Source organism: Notamacropus eugenii, chromosome 1 (assembly GCF_028372415.1).
Source record: "Notamacropus eugenii isolate mMacEug1 chromosome 1, mMacEug1.pri_v2, whole genome shotgun sequence".
In the NCBI taxonomy this organism is placed as follows: domain Eukaryota; kingdom Metazoa; phylum Chordata; class Mammalia; order Diprotodontia; family Macropodidae; genus Notamacropus; species Notamacropus eugenii.
In genome coordinates, this window is record NC_092872.1 from 196,001,886 (window position 1) to 196,021,496 (window position 19,611).

General features: G+C 37.7%; 1 protein-coding gene across 5 annotated transcripts; it reads right to left on the bottom strand.

Moving 5' to 3' along the window:
- Window positions 1-618: 618 nt before the first annotated feature.
- SPMIP5 (sperm microtubule inner protein 5) lies at window positions 619-13,547 on the bottom strand. Of its 5 annotated transcripts, none has more exons than XM_072623562.1 (10): window positions 13,277-13,547; window positions 10,351-10,431; window positions 7,546-7,767; window positions 2,767-2,953; window positions 2,198-2,274; window positions 1,950-2,057; window positions 1,700-1,807; window positions 1,450-1,557; window positions 1,205-1,306; window positions 619-1,057 (listed from the first exon to the last, which is right to left on the bottom strand). In XM_072623562.1, the coding sequence occupies exons 2-10, from the start codon at window positions 10,424-10,426 to the stop codon at window positions 981-983; spliced, it is 1,065 nt and encodes a 354-aa protein (XP_072479663.1). In that variant the 5' UTR covers window positions 10,427-10,431; window positions 13,277-13,547; the 3' UTR covers window positions 619-980. The 5 variants fall into 5 exon arrangements, with proteins under 5 accessions (XP_072479663.1, XP_072479654.1, XP_072479679.1 ...); XM_072623553.1 differs by having other exon boundaries at window positions 866-1,057; window positions 1,199-1,306; XM_072623578.1 differs by lacking the exon at window positions 1,950-2,057 and having other exon boundaries at window positions 866-1,057; window positions 1,199-1,306.
- Window positions 13,548-19,611: the final 6,064 nt, after the last annotated feature.

The window sequence follows — 19,611 nt, forward strand, 5'->3', positions numbered from 1 at the left end:
CTCTCTCTTTTCTTTTCCTTTTTTTTGTATTTCTTCTTTCTTGTGCTTTTTCCCATTGGTTCTAATTCTTCTTTACAACATGACTAATGTGAAAATAGATTCAATATGAATGTATATGTGGAGTCTATATCAAATTATACACTGTCTTGGGGTGGAGAAGGGGAGAGATGGGGAGAAAATTTGGAACTCTAAATCTTATGTAAGTGAATGTTGAAAACTAAAAATAAATAAATTTTTTTGAAAAAGAAAGTTATTATCCCAAATAACAAATTTGAAATGAAACTAATTCAATGGCAGAACATGATATACAAAGTCAAGGCTCTAGGATACTATTCTATACTTTCCATTGGTTTATAGATTTTAGAACTACAAGGGACATAATCTGACCCAGGCCTATGTCTTCAAACTGGTAAAGTTTATTTTACAAATATATCAAGAAAGGTCCCAAGAGAAGTAATGATTTATCCAAAATCATATAGTAAATTAGTGACAGCCCTAGGACTAGGATGTAGGTCTTGTGTTTCACAGCGTAAAGCTTCTTCCACTGTACCTTGTTTTCTATGGCTTTAAACTGGTCATGACAAAGGCAAGGAACCTGAGGGAGAGGCCTGTCACTCGTTACACAGAGAAATGACATTTTTATTTCCAACACAATAAAAGATCAGAGTTAATCTATATAGTAGTCGCTCATCATAGCGTCCCCATGGAATGCTTATGGCCAATGACTTATTGTGCAGTCAGCAGGTGCTTGGATTCTTGTGGAATAGCTGGTGGACAATTGTGACTGTATCCTGGATACTTAAGTGTGGTGTGAAGTCCAGGAAGCCAGGTTTCAAGCAGACAGGGCTTTTGAGTACATGTGTGTTTCAATGGCTGAAGCTGCTTAAGCCAAGAGCAACATAGGAGTTCCATGTGTCCTATCCCCCTGCACAGCTGGTGCAGGGTAGTGGTTCAAGGTATTTCCTAGGTCTGCAGGGTCCTCAATAATGTTCTTGACAGGCAGAGAATGAAGAAGCTCCACTATCACCTCCACAAGGTCTCCTAGTGGAATCTTCATCTGTAAAATGAAGAGTTGTTAGTTTGGAGTTCAGTGATAAACACTGTGTACAGCCTCTGATGTTAGACTAGAAGCCAGCTAATCAGAATGTCAATGGAAAACAGAGGTTCAACCTCTGTAAAGCAAGAGAGGATACTTAACATTCACATTTTGTTTTAAATCCTGGAGAAAACTCAGGAGGCACATGGACAGTGTTAAATGGCTTCACTCCATTGTCACATCCACAAGGTCTTCTAGTGGAATCTTCATCTGTAAAATGAAGAGTTGTTAGTTTGGACTTCAATGGTGAACATTGTGTACAGCTCTGATGTTAGACTTAGAAGTCAGCTAATGAGAGTGTCAATGGAAAACAGAGGTTCAGCCTGGTTTGTAAAGCAAGAGAGGATACTTACATTCATATTTTGTTTTAAATCCTGGAGAAAAATCAGGAGGCACATGGACAGTGTTAAATGGCTTCACTCCACTGTCACATCCACAAGGTCTTCTAGTGGAATCTTCACCTGTAAAATGAAGAGTTGTTAGTTTGGAGTTCAATGATGAAGACTGTGTACAGCTCTGATGTTAGACTAGAAGCCAGCTAATGAGAATGTCAGTGGAAAACAGAGGTTCAACCTGGTTTGTAAAGCAAGAGTGGATACTTACGTTCATACTTTGTTTTAAATCCTGGAGAAAACTCAGGAGGCACATGGACAGTGTTAAATGGCTTCACTCCACTGTCACATTCACAAGGTCTTCTAGTGGAATCTTCATCTGTAAAATGAAGAGTTGTTAGTTTGGAGTTCAATGATGAACATTGTGTACAGCTCTGATGTTAGGCGAGAAGCCAGCTAACAAGAATGTCAGTGGAAAACAGGGGTTCAGCCTGGTTTGTAAAGCAAGAGCGGATACTTACGTTCATATTTTGTTTTAAATCCTGGAGAAAACTCAGGAGGCACATGGACAGTGTTAAATGGCTTCACTCCACTGTCACATCCACAAGGTCTTCTAGTGGAATCTTCATCTGTAAAATGAAGAGTTGTTAGTTTGGAGTTCAATGATGAACATTGTGTACAGCTCTGATGTTAGGCTAGAAGCCAGCTAATGAGAATGTCAGTGGAAAACAGGTTCAACCTGGTTTGTAAAGCAAGAGAGGATACTTACACTCATGTTTTGGTTTAAATCCTGGACAAAACTCAGGAGGTACACGGATAGTGTTAAATGGCTTATCTTCCATCAGGCTGTAGTTGAAATAAAAACCACAATATTGGTTCAGAATATGCCCAGAGAGCTTCCCTATCTTACTCATGGCCAATTTAAGATCTTCCTCCTTCTGAATTGTGGTTTTTTTGTACATCTTCTGTGGACACAACTAGAAGCCATTTCAGTCTCTCCCTGTCTCTTCTCCAGCTGAGCTAGGGCTAGAGTCCTACCCCCAGCTTGCTAGATATCCCCCTCTTTTGCCTCTAAGGACAGTTGATTCTGCAATCAATCCCTCTTCTCTTCACAAGGAACAATGAAGTCCCAGTCATACTGCCCAGGAACAAGGGGATATCTTACTACTGTCTGGAGTTATCCTCTAAGATGCTGGGTATTGACTGCAAAGAGTAAAGCATATACACCTCTGTAGCAGATTAGTATATAGACACATGTGGAATATGAGCAAATTACTTTGGATTTCAAATGTTTCCTCCTGTTGTAAACCACGGCTAACTTCTTCAGGTGAGTCTTACCTCTGATATCGTTTAAGTGAACCTTTCTTGTGCAGTTCCGTGATATTTAGGAAATCTTCATAGCTCTGTTTTGCCATCACATGATAACGCACAGCACAGCCAAGTTCTGTCACCCTGGCTCTTGGCACATAACCAGCCCAGCCAGGAATGGGGGGCTCCTGTAAAGGTTTCTTTTTATGATCAGCTTCTGCAAAGGGATTCAAAGGAATACTCATAGTTAGCCAGCACTCAAGCACCCTCTTAACTTGTTCAGGATCCAAAAGTTCAAGTTGATAGTCATGAAGGGCCTAAGCCAGAAGTGCTCCAAAAGGGCTTTTCAATTACAATAAAAATGCTTCAGAAGCTACTCAGAAAAATTTTTACATATATTCAATAGGAGTCATATAGAAGAGCAGGAAATCTGCCATATGAAAATCAACTAATCAATCAATCAGCTGGTATTTATTAGGCAGTTATTATGTGCCAGCAAATGTGCTAGGACTTACTGACAGGAAGAAAACAGTTCATGTTCTCAAGGACTTCACATTTTATCTGAGAGGCAACATTTACAACATTATAGGCAAGATGCATGTAAATAAATAGAAGCAAGTGCCATGATGGAAAAAGCCTTGACTTTGGAGGCTGATACCTGGGCTCCAGTCCTGCTTCTGTCACTTATTTCTTGTGTGATTTTGGACAAATCACTTCATCTCTCTCTAGCTTTCACTTTCAGATGACGTATGTGTGTGTTTGGGGGGGACTTACACAGTCTCTAACTCACTTGTCCTTTTTACTTATAGATCCACGATCCTAGAATTATCCAGTACAGACAGCTCTCAGACCCCATATAGGTAAGTTTCCCTAAGTATATATGTACATAGGCTTTTCCTAACCCAGAATGTCTAGTCCCCTATCAGTAACGTAAAAATGTCCCATGAATCAGGCTCCTACTTCCTTACCCACCACTCCCAAAATTTATTTAACCCATAACACCCCTGAAATAGAATAGTTAAAATATTATTTCAACTCTGTAAAATCACAATGTATAACATCATTATCATGGGAAAACATTATCTGAGAAAAATCATCCCTTCTTCTGTCCTCCTAGCAGCAACAGGGACAATGGCATCTGTGTCAGAAGGCAGTTGCTCCAATGGGAAAAGATAAAGAAAAGGGAAGAGGATGGGAGACCTTTTCAGGTATCAATGCATATTTAATTCTACACATTTATGTAAGAGTGGCCTCTCTCTCTGGGTCTAGTCATTCCTTATGTCCTGCATTGGGAAATAATAGAAGGTAGCTTTCAAGTAGCCTCTTCATGTCCAGCCTGGGTGAAATTGGAAGACAGTCTTAAAAAAAAGTTTTACATGTAGATATCCATCTCCATCTCTCTCTCTCTCTCTCTCTCTCTCTCTCTCTCTCTCTCTCTCTCTCTCTCTCTCTCTCTCTCTCCATATACATATACATGCACACATACATATACAACTATATATGTATGTACATACATATATACATATATTTTATATATACATATACATTTTATATTTTATGTGTGTGTGTGTATATATATATATGTACTACACACTATATCTACATATTTTACTGAACCTGTGATTCAACGGGAGCTCATGGTAAGCAACTTTATCTACATATTATTGCTCTACAAGCCACTATACCACACTCTCTTCTTACTACAGAAATAGAACAAAAATGTGAATGAGAATTCACTTTACTTGTACAAGTTCGTTGCTTTCAAATTGAGTAACTCGAAGCAGAAGTTGCTTGTACAAAGCCTTTCTTAAATTTTTAAGTTAGATAAACCAACAGTTACGCTCAATCTGGTTTCTTTTCATCTTCTGAAAACTAATTGTTCCCCCAAAAAGCTATTATGTGTCTGTCATGTTCAAGGCATTTTAACACATCTTGGGAGAGATAGATGAGATAGAGCTCCTGCCCTCAAGCAGTTTACAATTTAGAAAGTGAAATAAACCACTAACACAAATAACTACAATATGAAATGAAGTTACAATTCTCTTAATGCTAGTCATGGCATGCTTTTGCCATGGTCGGGCCATATCAGTATAATAAAAGTGATTATACTACCTACTTTAATTTACACATTTGATATGCCAATCAAACTAGAGATTTGACAGAGAAGAATTAAGACAAATTACAATGAAATTCATTTGGAGGAAACCAAAAGGCAAGAGTTTATGTGAAAATAAGGGAGGAGGGGATGTGAGTGTGAAAAGATCCCAAATTGTAATATAACACACCAATCCAACAGATAATTGGGCAAAGGATATGAACAATTTTTAATAAAAGAAATGCAAATTTTCAAGGACCACATAAACAAGTGGTCCAGAAGAAATGCACATTTGGCAACTTACAAATTTTACTAACCAAATTGCCAAAGATGGAAAAAGACAGAAATAAGCTAATGGTGGAGGGATTACAGCCAAACAAGCATATCCATCCAGCATTAATGGAACTATGAATAGATCCAATTATTCTGGAAATCAATTTTGGATTATGAAAAAAATCTACCAAACTGTTTGTATCCTTTGATCACATTATTAAGCATATATCCCAAAGAAATAAATTACCCCAAATTCTCATATATACCAAAGTATTCATAGAGCTTTCTTCATAGCAGCAAAAAACTGGAGACAAAGTGAGTGTGTCAATGGGAAAGGTTGAACAAATTATCGTGTATGAATGTAATAGAATTTTATTCTGCTATAAAAATTATAAAAAGCACAAAAACATGAAGACTTGTATGAACTGACTTGGGGAACGACAGAATGATGAAAATGATACACAGAAAGGCTACAATAATGGAAATGAATGCTAAAAAAAGTCAGAATTTAATCATATGCTTTCAGCTGGAAGAATCATATCAGGCTTCATTCAGGACATAGTATTAGCATTGGGCCTTGAAGAGTGGGAAAGATGTCAATAAACTAATGGAAATATTTTCCATCAATGTTCTGGGACATCTATCCCACTCTCTCTCTATACCCACCTTTGACTTTATGGTTTACAAAGCACTTTATTTATAGTAGCTCTTTGAAGAGGAAAATAGAGATAGTGTTCTCTTCATTTTGCAAATGGGACTCAGAAAAGTGGTTTATCCAAGATTCATATAGTTAGTAAATGTCTGATCTGGAGACACAAATTTGGTTTTCCCAATCAGATTCTCTTTCTGTGAGACCAGCGGTTCTCAAAGTGTGGCCTGCAAACCGCTGGGGGTCCCTGTGACTCTTTCAGCAGGTCTTTGGAGTCAAAACTATTTTCATAATAATACTAAGATATTTTAATTTCTAATACAGTTAATATTGATAGCAATAAGCTACAAATACATCAGGTGACTCCTCAATAATCTTTAAGAATGTATAGTTTTTTAAATATTTAAGAATTTTAAAATCATATTAAAAACAAAAATATTAAACGTCATATTTAATGAAAAGCCTGGGAATTGCAGAACTAGACAATGAAACCTCCCAGTGCTTGGCTATATCTCCTATTTTACCTCTTACAAGGAGTCTACACTTTTACTTCATCAAATGAGCTAATAATGCATTAAAAATCTTTGCAAACCTTAAAGTGATATAAAAAATGTGAAAAGTTTTTAACATTATTTGTCTCCCTTCAAAAGAATCCACTCTCAAGTCTCATTACTCTGCTTACTCTATCTGAGCCCTTAACTGCTGGAGAATGTGTTTCCATTCCATTTTGCAAGTTTCCAATTTTCTAAGTCCTTTAAAAGATCAGAGGTGAGATTCTAGGTAACACAGTAATTGCTCAGTCATGCCAGACTCTTCGTGACCCCATTTTGGGTTTTCTTGGCAAAGATACTGGAATGGTTTGTCACTTCCTTCTCCAGATCATCTTACAGGTGATGAAACTGAGGCAAACAGGGTTAAGTGACTTTCCTAGTCTCTGAGGTCATATTTGAACTCAGGAGGATGAGGTTATTTCCATTACAAACTTGAAGGTAGACTTTGTGTTTTACTTACCTGGTATAACCTGTAGCAACTAAAAATCTGAAATAGAAGTTGAATAAACATTGGTTGATTTGAAACATCATCACCTGTTGGAATTTAGTAGGGACTATGGGGAATCATCTAATCCTACCCCTTTATTTTACAGATGTGTTTCTGGGTCCTTATAACTTAGGCCCAGAGAAGTTAACGTAAAATGACTGGTACAAGGTCACATAGCAAGTTAGTGATAAAACTGGCCCTAGAACCCAGCTCTCCTAACTCTTGATCTAAATGCCTTCTCTTTCCCATTAAATCCCACTGCCAGAGACCTCTCTCAGTTGAAATGCATTGTCCTCCCGGTTTAAAAAACCTAGCTTTTCACACTTTATATTGACAAGTACATTTTCTGCTTTTATTCAGGAAGGTTTTCATTTAGAGAAAAGAAGGGACTAAACATTTTTATAGCACCTACTATGTGCCAAGTACTTTTACAAACATCTCATTTGATCCTCACAACAACCTTCCAAGACAGGTTCTATTACGATCCTCATTTTACGGTTAAGCAAACTGAGGTAGACAGAAGTTAAATGATTGTCCAAGGTCACACAGCTAGTAAGTGCCTGAGACTGGATTTTAACTCGTCTTCCAGACTCCAGCACCAGTTGCTTTATCCACTTCACCACCTAGCATCTGTTTACTCAGAAGTCCTTCATTTCCTCATGAACCTCCATTAACTCACTGCTCTAGTGGTTTCTTGCTGCCGATTCTGTTTCTAGGACTAAGTGATAGCAAAGTTCGTTGAAAAACTGAGTACCTATGTGAGTTGGGTGATTGCGGAGGTAGTAATCATGTATCATCCTTAAAACCGTTTCCTTGGAAGAGATTTCTTTTAGTTTGTCAGCAGTGGCCACGTGGTATCTCAATGCCTCCAACTGATTTTTGTATTTCTGAGTCGTGTCTCTGAATTTTTTGATACAGTAACTGGTGTCCCTGTTGTAGGAAGAACCCACTCTGTTGAGCCGGAGAGGGATATAACCTGCGGAAACCAAATAAATGTAATTCAGCATTTAACTTAAAAGGAGTGGACAGAAGGTCACCAATAACTCTACTTCATTCCCAACAACATCTGGAATTTTTCACATGGTCAAAAGAACTGTTAGATTTTGCACTATAAATGTTAACACCCAGCAATGTGTTTTCAGCAGCTATATACCCTCCCCCAAGGGCTAGGGAAAAAAATGACCTTGGAGGAAGGGTGGGAGGGGAAGTCCCCTTCTGACAAAGATGATGACAGTGATATTCTTTTAGAGTCCATCTCCTGATGTCAACCTTAACAGCAAATGGGGGAACATTTAATGTGACAAAATAATCATTCTGAGCAGTCACTGAAATTATTCATGTTTTTAGAGAGAATGCTTATTTTCTTTTGACACTTCCAAAACACAATGTTGGATCTTTCTTTTTGGCCTGTTTGGAAATTGCAGTCTTTTTAAAGCTAAGACCAAATACATAAAAAAGGTAAATGGGTTATATGTGAGAAACACCCCCTGACCAATTTTTTGCCATTTCCCTCAAAATAACATGTAATCATTAAAATTAGCGTGGGTAAAACAGAATTATTTATTGAGGCTTGATGAATTCTAAACACTATAATATTGTCACAGTAAAACAATATTTTTATAAAACGGTAGATGTATGTGGAAAGACACGTTAAGAATATAATTTAAAGCTAAAGAAAGATATGCTTTAGTTGAAGACACTATTTTGACCTTTTTACCTAAATAGAACTAGACTTCAGATGACCCACCCCCACAACACAAAAGACAGACATACACGCAGAAACCCTCACACACATACAATGCACAATATCTTTGAAATAATGGTGAACTTTTGGGTTATTTTATCAATGCTTATATTTGCCTCCCTTTCTCCTTTTCCAGGTAACAATTTCCTCTAATGACAGAAAGGCAGAGCAGTGTGCAAAAAAAAAGAATACTGGCTTTAGAATAAGGAGACTTAGATCCTGAATTTTGGCTCTTGCCATTTAATAAAACAGATGGCTGGAGGAAAGCCTCATCCCTTCTCTGATCCTCAATTTTCTCATGCAGAAAATGGAAATTTGCTTAATCTACTTCTCCAGACTGTTTTGAGAAAAGTATTTTGCACATTGTTGATAAAAGGAAGCTATCATTATGAGCTATCATTAGATGGCTCAGTGGATAGAGTACTGGACATGGAATCAGGAAGGCTCATCTTTCTGAGTTCAAATCTGGCCTCAGACATTTAATAGCTGAGTGACCCTGGGTAAGTCACTTTACTCTGTTTGCCTTAGCTTCCTCTTCTGTAAAATGAGCTGGAGAAGCAAATGGCAAACTACTCTAGCATCTTTGCCAAGAAAACCACAAATGTGGCCATAAAGAGTCAAACATAACCAACATGACTAAACTACACCACAAATTGTTATGTGAGGTGCTGGAGGAGTAGCAAACATTTATTAAGCATCTCCTATGTACATGCAGCAAGAAGACCCTGTGATAGACTCTGGGTACAAAGACAAATAAGACATACCAACCCCAACGCCCCCTCCCCCTGCTCCCTGGCCCTTGGAGAGTTTCCAGTTAATCTAGCTTAAGTAGTATTTTTAATGCTATACCAATGAGATAATAATTGTAAAGCAATTAGCACATGATCCCTGGGCACACAGTAAACACTATATAAATGCTAGCTATTAGCTATTATTTTTAATCACCACCAAATTCTGTCTTGATTGGTATGTAGGTGTGCACAGAACTAAAAATCTGCCAGTAGAAAAGGCATGAAATTGGATGACTACAATCTATCCTGTGTTACTGGTGGTATTTATATCGGCCTGTCCTCCACAAAATTCATTTTTTATGAATGTTGGAGCAAGTTATGAAGTAAGCTGGATAATTTTTATGATGCAGAAAGATTTGGGGCAAAGTCATCAGTTGGGAATGGAGCAACTCTCAGAAAAACCAACTTCATGTATCCAAAAAGTCTTTGTTGCTATCTGTTAGAAAAAAGATATTATCAAATTTTTGTTCTCTGTTTCTCTCATTTGGAGGCAATTATTAGCCATTGGTGAATAGAAGAAGCACCAGTAACCCAGTGATTCCAGAGTAGTGTATTCCTCCTACCTCCAGCAAGGGAGATGCCACTCATCTGTACTTTGATAAATTCTAGGGGCTTGCCTGAGGCACAATAAGGAGGTTAAATAAATTACTGAGTCACACAGCTAGTAAGTGCTAGAAGCAGAGGTAAGACTTGAACCCAAATCTTTTTCACTCCAAGCCCAGCACTGTACACTGTCATGCTGACTCTATAACTGGCAGTTACTATAAGGCAGAAAAAATATCCCAGTATATTTGTGGAATATATATACATACATATACATACATACATATATATACATACATACATATATATATATACATATATATATATACATATATATATACATATAGTGGAAAGGGACCCTGGAGGTAATGCACTCAAAATCCTGCCCAAAGATGAATATGATCAAATATCTTCCTAATTATACATTTTAAGTCCTTTCCTTATAACAAAATCATAATTGTCAAAGGAATCTATCACTTACCTCCATATCCTGGTGTAATCGGAAGTTTTCTCATAAAGACTGGTGATTGGTCCATGTTTTCTTGAAATGGCTCCATGTTTTCTTGAAATGAATTAAATCAACAATGAACATGATCACTTACTGTCTATGGGGCCCTGATAGGGTCCACAAAGATTAAACAGGCATGACTGGTACTCGTGAATCTGGCCCTCTAACAATCAAGGCTATTTATGTCCACAAAAATCAGGAAATAACAATCTTAAGGTACAGAATTAATTGTAGATTAAACTGCTGGCTTCTCTTAGGAAGCAAATTTAATGAAAACTTCACTTTAAAGTAACTTAATTAATAAACTCATTTCCTTGGCATGATTCAAAACATACATGGGAACCATAACGTACAAATTAAAATAGCCGAGCTCTACAAGGCTACAGGGAACATAAAAGTAGATTGTCATTGTGTCCTATTGGCTCACAGTACATCACCTTGGTGCCCCTTACCTTGCTTTCTTCAAGAGGGTGGGAAAACTGGGCTTTTAATAATTTTAATGCACAGCCCATCCGTTTCTTGTTAAGTTAGCAGCCCTAGAATAACCATAGTAATAATTTGCACTTTTTGTAGTGCCTTACTGTCCTCTCCCAAAGGTCTCATATATGTTATCTTATTTCAACCTCACACCACAGCTTTGAGAGATAGGTAGTAGAAATTTTGTTATCCCCATTTTACAGATGGGGAAACTTAACAGCAAAGTAGATAGTAAAGAAACATTCATAGATGGGAACCTTAACACAGAACATCTGAATAGGAGTCAGGAGATCAGGGTTCTAAGCCCTAGCTCCACCACTGAGCTCATATGTGATTTCAGATAAACTTCTTTCTCTGTTCCTCTTTTCTGCTGTACAGATTTAGAGGACTGAGCAAGCTAAAGCCCCTTTTAGTTCTAATATTCTATGATTTTATAGGGATTTATGATTGTGTGCCACTGGGGATCTAGAAATAACAGTCAGTGAGGGACATAAATCTGGGGATGGGGGGATCCTAACTGGCTGACAAGCATCTTCCCAAGTGGGGCAAATTCCCAACTACCTACATGGGTTGTTGCCTTAATATAAGATTAATCTGGTGACCTTCCCCAAAAGTAGAGTGTTATGTATATTAGTGGAGTACATCAAGATGACTGGAGCTACATACATTTCTATTTTTATCATTGTATCTACATGACGTCCAGTTAAAATGAACGTCTATAGCAGTCAGGGGGAGGGGGAGGGGAGAAAGATGATCAAAGGATAATAAAGAAATCATTCCAAATATGAGAGGAACGCCCACAATAAGACTGTGTTTATCCTTTCTTTTTCTGGTTACACCACGGATGTGAGCAACTGCCAGAGTAGCAACTCTCTTCAATGATGCAGATGAGCAACATGTATTTAATTTACAGTCTTTTAGAGATGACTGAGGGCACTGGAAAGTTAAGTGATTCTCCCGTGGTCATATAACCAGCAGAACTTGAACCCAGGCTTTCCTGATTCCAAGGCTGATCCTTTGTCCACTATCTTAGACTGTCATGAAGCTTCTCTGAGAAATTTTTTTTCTTCGTTGGTGGAGTGGAGCAGGTCCTCTATGGCCAATGAATAAAAATGTACTTGGGGTAAAATTATTCAGTTGTGCTGATTATGATACTGAAGTTTTCTGATTATAAATACTGTTTAATACTGTTTTGAGCACCATCTGATGGGCTCTACATCCACAACACAACTGAACTGCTTGTATTTCTTATCTGCATGGTCATGGCTTTCCCAAAGCTAACCCCAATTAACTTAGAGGTCTCCCTCTAAGCACATTTATTATTACAGAAAAAGTTAATGAGATCGTGAATGCAAGTGCTTTGCAAAGAGTGAAGGGGCTAAATCATCATAGGGAAATACTTGGATTCATTAGAATTATACACTATCATAATTGAAACTCAGAAGTGATCTGATTGAAAGCCCTACTGAAGGATGAATTCTCAGGAGGGTAGTAGTCATATTCAGCCTCCACCTGAAAACAGCCAGCAACTAAGCTATCTCTCCATTACGCTGCTCTTCATCTCTGAGTCTCCACTTCCTTCTCCAAGGACATCCCTGTCCCCTCCCCAAACCTTGCAAAGAAAGCATCTATTTGAACTTGAAGGGACTTAGGAATCAATTTTTTCATTTTATAGATGGAGGCAATGTTGTACAACTGTCCAGAGTCTGAGAATTTGAACCCAATCCTGATACTGCTTGAATTACGAATTTCCCACATCACTTATCCTCTACAGACTTCAGTTTCCTCATCTATAAAATGATGGGACTACTGTACCAACCAGATGGCTTCTAGGGGTCCTTCCCAGCTCTTAATCTAATATCCTATGACACCGATGTGAAAAAAGAGGAATTAGCTTGGCCAGTATCCAAGAGCATGCAGCATTCATTCAAATGCTTTCCCAAGTCCTTTCCCAAAAAAGAAAACTCCCTGGCTTCAAGGTCTGGTTCCCACACTTATCAGCTGTGTGACCTTGGGCAAAAAATCTCACCTCTCTAAGACTTTTTTTCCTCACCTGTAAAATAAGTATGCATATCATCTTTCCTACTTAACTCAAAAGAATGTTTTGAGAGTCAAACGAGTTAATGGATGTGAGAACACAAAGCCTCTATTGTTATACATCCTCTTAAGCAAGGTCAGGAATGCATGGACACTTTCCCCCACGTGTGCATTCTCTAAGACGGAAAGACTCTGGCAAACCTCTACTAGAGAGAGCGAGGCTAAGAGGATGGGGGTCGGGGGAAAGAGAGGGTGGGGTAAGGACGGAGACGGGGTATCGGAGGGCATCCTAAGGCAGCACAGACTGGGAAGGTGAAGGCTCAGAGGTCCCAGGGAAGGGAGGGAAAAGGGTGCAGGACAGGGGTGGTGGGGGAGGCTCACCCACCGGGCTCCCGGAGCTAGCAGTAACTAGCTGCCGCGCTGGAGTAGACGTGGCGCTGCTCCTCGGACCGGGCCAGGGCCCGCAGAGTGATCCTACAGACAGGCCCCGCCCCTCACTCCATGCCCCTCCCCAACATTGTGCGTTCATGCGCCCTTAGCTCCGTCACTCACTGCTGCTGGAGCTGGTGCTGGGGCAGCCCCTCCGCACTCCTGCGCTGGCTGGAGTCACCGGGTCCTGTGTCCTCCCCCAAGGTTGGAAATTCCAGTCTAGGTTCCTGGATGGGATTCGGAAAAAGGACAGTCAGTCCTCCACCATCATCACCTTGACAATCACCAGGCCAGGTGGAGCTCACTGGCTGTCTTGGGACTGGGTTGGATGCTATGCATGCTTGGTTTGTAGGGTCGAGCAACAACTGCCAGACAAAGGTAAAGTGAAGCGAGTCTGAAGCCCTGGTCCATTGGGTTTAGAATATAGAGTTCTGTTTAATACCCAGCTCTTGAACAAAGAAAAGGTTGCAATCTTTGGAATGAGTAGGGTTGGAATGGGTGCACTAAACACAGCCTTGGGCTCACAGGTTTTGGGTTCAAATGCTGCTGTTGCTGCCACTAATAATAGTTGGCTAGCATTTATCACAGCACTTTAACGTTTGCCAATCGTTTAACATATTACCTCATTACAATCCTACAAGGCATATTGTGTTGCTGTCATTATTTTACAGATGAGGAAACTGAATTTGAAAGAGGTTGACTTAGTCAACAGCTAAGGAAATGTTTAAGGAAAGATTTGAACTTAGATCTTCCTTGGACCAATCAACTAACCTAACGGTGTTTCAATATTCAAATTTGAAAAAAAAAAAGTATGAGATTTCAGTTCTAAAATTACGAACTTTTAAGAGTGAGCTGTCAGCGTGAAATGAGATGGCATAAAAGTTGGTGGAATAATCAGTCAACTAGTATTTATTAATCCTTATGTGCTAGGCGCTGGGAATGCAATGAAACAATCCAATAAAAGCAACTCATTTATGTGTTGTTTCGAAGTTTGTTTCTCCCACACGTTTTGGTTCACGCAGAAGATGCAAGGGAGAGAGAGGAGAGGCATATTCTTTGGACTACGTTTCCCAGAAGGCGGTATATCTGAAACCCTTCTCAGAGAAAAGGCCAAGTGAAGACTGATTGGTAGGGAACCTTTGATAGGCGGGAAGTTTAAAAAACAATTGAAGGATCAAAAGGAAACTTATGACTAGGTATTGATATTCTCTTGGAACTCCAAAGTCTGGGTCTAGAGAGGCTCCAGCAATTCATTAAGCCTGACTCTTGTATCACGGACCCTTTTGACCATCTGGCGAGGCTTATGAATGTAGAATAATGTCTTTAAATGTATCGCATAAAATACACAGAATTACAAAAGGAAACCAAAGATTAATGAAAATAAAGATGCATACCTGACCCCTACCCCAAACAAGTTCACAGATGACTGAAACTCCTACCCTAGGGTATTTTAAAACTGGAATGTATGAGTTCCCAAGTGACCACTAAAGTCCCTTTCCCATTATGTTGGGGTTGGAGGATTAGTGGGAATAAGAAGTAGGGAGGAAATTAGATGATAACTCCCTACAACATATAGTTAGTTGTACCCATTTATGTCTAATTTTTTTCATTATTTATATTGATTTTATGTGCACTCTGATGAATCCCAGTTCCATTTAACCACTAAGAGTTTGATTAGCTTTTACAAAGAAATATTTACTTCAAAGGTATAATCAAAATATACAAACTTACTCCCCCAACAAGTATGATTCAAGTTCATAGTTTAGTTCAGTTCTAATAGAGCACAGTCCCAAATTCCAAGTCAAAAACCCATCTCAGGGTGGAGTTCCAGGCACCTTGGTTTCTCCGGGCTTCTCTGCCAGGCTGACTGGCTGCAACATCTTGCCTGGAATCCTGGCTGCCAAGTCTTATCTGAAAGTGAAAAGAATATATGAAATAGAATAGAAACAGAAACACCCCCAAGTCAAGGGGCCTAAAAGGAGAGAGCAGGGGCAGTACCCTTCCCCTCTTTCTCCTCTACACTTTCCTTGTTCAGTTATGACCCTGCAGTGTGTGAAATCTTCAGCCTCTGGACAAAGCGGAAAGAGAAACTGTCTCAGTCTGGCAGGATTTAGAGACACAGCCTATGAGGGTGATCAAAGCAGGATACTCTACCATTGTGGTAGGAGAATGCATAGAAGCAGGGTGGTCGACTACGTGGGCATACTCCAAGGTTCCACCGTCCTATTACATTTTGATAATCAGACTGTTAGAGAGATTTAATGTAAAGTTATTTCCTCATTCAACAGCTTTCCTTCTTTTTCTACCTTCATTGATTTGGCTCCCACAAAAGCTTTTAAACTGATATGCTCAAAATTATAAGTTGCATTTTTATGATCATTTCTGTATCTTATTTGGTTAAAAATTCTCCTCGTAGCTATAACTGAAAATGGTGTTTAATCTTACTCTTCAAATTTTTTGATGTTGTGGTCTTTAATATTTATATGTTTATTTATCATTTAGTTTATTTGCTGAGTCTCAGAGTTTTCTAAGTAAATCAACGTACCAGCAAATAGAGTAGTTTTGTCTCTGATGATTTTTATGTCTTTAATTTCTTTCTCTTAATATTATTTGCAATATTTCTGGCACTGTCAGATACCAGTGAGTAAGGAGCATCCTTTATTTACTCCTGTATTTACTGGAGTTGATTTACAGTTTACTGGCATGTTGACTATAAGATTCTGATCTAAACCAAATTTCTACCAAATTGCTTGTCTATTTTCGCAGTAGTTCTAATCAAACTGGAAATCTCTTCCCCAAGTATTTTATGTTCTTAGGTTTATTAGACTCTTTGAGCTCAATTACATTTGATTCTTTCTTATTTATCCTACTGGTCTGCTTTTGTATTTTTAAATAGTAACAAATGCTTTTATTGATTACTGCTTTATAGTATAATTTGATATGAATTAACTATTCATCCTTCGTCCCTATTTAAAAATTTTTATTTCCCTGAGATTTGAAACCACTAGATTCTTAAATAGATTCTTAACCCATTCTGTGTCATGGACCCTTTTAGAAATCTGCTGAAACTTTATGGACCCTTTTTCAGGAAAAAATGTTTTTAAATGCATAAAATACATAGGATGGCAATGGAGACTAATTATGTTGAAATATAATTATAAGATATTTTTAAAAATCAAGTTCATAGACTCCATGTTAAGAATCACTGTTAAAGACCTTTTTGTTCTTCCATCTGAATTTTGTTTCACATGTTTCTTCTATATTACTTTGTTCATTTCTATAAAATAAATTGGCAAAAACACTAAATATGTAAGTTAATTTAGAAAGTATCGCCATTTTTGTTATATTGCCACAGCTCAAACATGAATAAATGTCTTTCCAATTTGCCATTCCTTATTTCTTTAAAGTGTTTTATGTGTCTTTACTGTTATAACTTCTGAATGTACTTTAGTAATTTGCCTCCAAAATATTTTATGCATCCTGAGTTAAAGTGGAATGCCTTCCTCATTTCCTCTTAAATTTTGATATTATATGAGATGCTTTGATTTTTTAAATTTGTATTCTATTACTTTGCTAAAGCTATTAATGGTATCATTTAAGCTTATTTGCTAATTCTATTTTCTAAATAAACCAACATGTTATCAACAAATAGGAATTGTTTTGTCTCTTTGATGATGTTATGCCTTTAATTTCTTTCCCTTACCTTATTATTATTTCTAGTATTCCTGGAAAAATGTCAAATAATAGTGAGTAAAGGACATCCTTGATTTGCTCCTATATTTACCAGGAAAACTTCTAGTGTTTTTCCCACAGCAAATAATGTTAACTTTTGGCTGTAGACATAAACTTTTAATTGTATCTTAAAATGACCCTTCTGTGGTTATACTTTGTAAAGATTTAGAATTAAGAAGTTTTATAATTTGTTGAAAGTTTTATTGATATGATGTTGCTGCTTTGGGTGTTTTTGTTTTTTTAATATGATTATGTTAACTGTTTTCCTAATTTTGAACCATCCCTTGTATAAATCCAACTTAGAGTAAATCATTTTTGGACATATTACTGTAGTCTTTTTGCTAGGATTTGTTTTATTTCATTAGTGATACATTGCTATATCAAAATTTAAATTGCTTACTCCAGTAGACTGAACTGAACTTTTATAGTAATAACATACAATAGAATTCATCTGTAAGACATATGGAAAGGTTTCAGGGAATTGCAGATGGGTGGATGGAAAGGCCCAGGGAGTCTTAGAAACCAATGGGATTCTGTCAATAACAGTACATATTCTCTAGGATTTCTAGAGCCTCCATCACTTTTCAAAGACTTAGGGAAAAAATAATTGGTGACATAAATGGAGTGAAGGTATTGGAGTGTCTAAATGATCTCATCACAGGATCGAAGATAACAGAGCTACAAAGGATTTTGGAGTCCATCTTTTCCAACCTCTGCATTTCACACATGAGTAAACTGAGGTTAAGTAGCTTGTTCAAGGTTACTTGGATAGTAAGTATGAGGTAGAATTTGAACTCAGTTCCTATAGCTCTGCTATACTACCCATATGGGGTTGCAACCCACAGTTTAAGAAGCTCTGAAGGGGCTATGAGTGGAAAAAGTTTAAGAAGCCCTACCAGATAACATTCTTTATACTGTAGCATGCCACTACTCATATTTGGAAAGACATTGGAAGAATATGAGGGTACTGAAAGTATTAGAGTGCCAAGAAGCCATTGGTCAGAAGCTCCCAATTACAAAGTACCAGTTCTGCTGAAAGATATCTCTGAGGACATCTAGGACAGTCTTCTCCTTTTTCAGATGAGGAAACTGAGGCCAAAAAAGTCTAAATGATTTGCCCAAGTTCATGAAGGTGGTGAGTAAAAGACCAAGGGTTAAATCCAGGTCCTCTGATCCAAATCTGATGGATTTTTTCACTATATCATCTAACCCTAATGAATATACAAAGATGGACACACAAATATGGATATACTGGAATATTATGTTCAGTAAAAAAAAAATGTGATCCATTCAAAGAAAACTGGAAAAATTGGTATGAACTGATGCAGAGTGAAATATTGGACCTTATAATGTAATGTACCTCCTATTTCCCAGCAGAGAGGTATGGGACTGAGTGCAGAAAAACCTTTGACAAACATTGTCTAACACAATCAGTAACTGTTATTTTTGCCCAGCTATTTTTCTTAGTTCCTTGGAAAAGTTCAGTTCTCCAGGGAAGAGGCATATCTACAAATGGTGTGATTTAAAAATAGACACTAATAAAACATTTTTTAAAAAGATACATACCAATTCTGAAAGACTTGGTCAAATTCACAGGTCATGGAGTTTCTCCACAGGGAGTGAGTACTAACCCTGAGAAGATAGACATCCTTTTTACCTGTTAATTGTTTTTTTGTGAACCAGACTTTCTTTCCCCTAGAGGATTTACTGGCTATTATTAGCGGAGACATGTGCCCTCATTGCTAAGTCTCTCAGTAAATTCACTTCTATGTATATTGTTGGGAAGAAATTAAAGCAGAATGTTAAAGAATGGGCAATCTGGCTTAGATTTGCACAAACCACTTAGTAATTATTGGGATGTAAAGAGGAAGTTTTGGTGGTATATATTGATACCAAGCTAAAGGTCTCAGGTACAATTTTAACACAAGAGTGATCATCACCAAGAAACTTATTGTTGACCAAGAAGAAGATTTGTTAAGAGTGAGTCTCATTACCCACCCATAAATTGGAGTCCCTGGCTTGAGTTATCATTGATAATTGATTTTTAATGATAATTAATAGGTATGGAGTTATTTGGATCATCAAAAATTCACTGACATTTTAGCAAGTACTAAATTATGTGCTACCAGTCAAAGCTGGATAGTGACATTGGTCAGTTAAATGCTCAGAGTGTATAGCTGGCCAGGAAATGCCTACATAGTCATATACTATATTCCAATAATCCTATATGTCTGAATCCATGCTAATTCCCATGTTTTGACATGTAGGGAACTGGGTGGTTAGTAATGAAGATAGTACTCTCTCTCTCTCCACACATGTATATGCATGTATATACACATATAAATATAACATAAACATGCATACATATACATATATGCATACATATACACATGCATATACATGTATGTATGTATATGTATTAAAGTGTGTGCATGTGTATATATTATATATATATGTATAATGCGTATGTATTTATTTATTTATAGTCTTACCAATAGTAGAACTTGTTCTGAGGTAGTTTGGGGGAGGAGAGTTTCACTGCCATGGTGCCATGATGCC

Coding starts and splice junctions, on each gene's coding strand:
- SPMIP5 (XM_072623553.1), bottom strand. CDS start 10,426: ATGGAGCCATTTCAAGAAAACATGGACCAATCACCAGTCTTTATGAGA. Junction 2,275..2,766: donor TCACTTAAACGATATCAGAG/GTAAGACTCACC, acceptor TTTCAACTACAG/CCTGATGGAAGATAAGCCAT. Junction 1,808..1,949: donor ATTTAAAACAAAATATGAAC/GTAAGTATCCGC, acceptor TTCATTTTACAG/ATGAAGATTCCACTAGAAGA.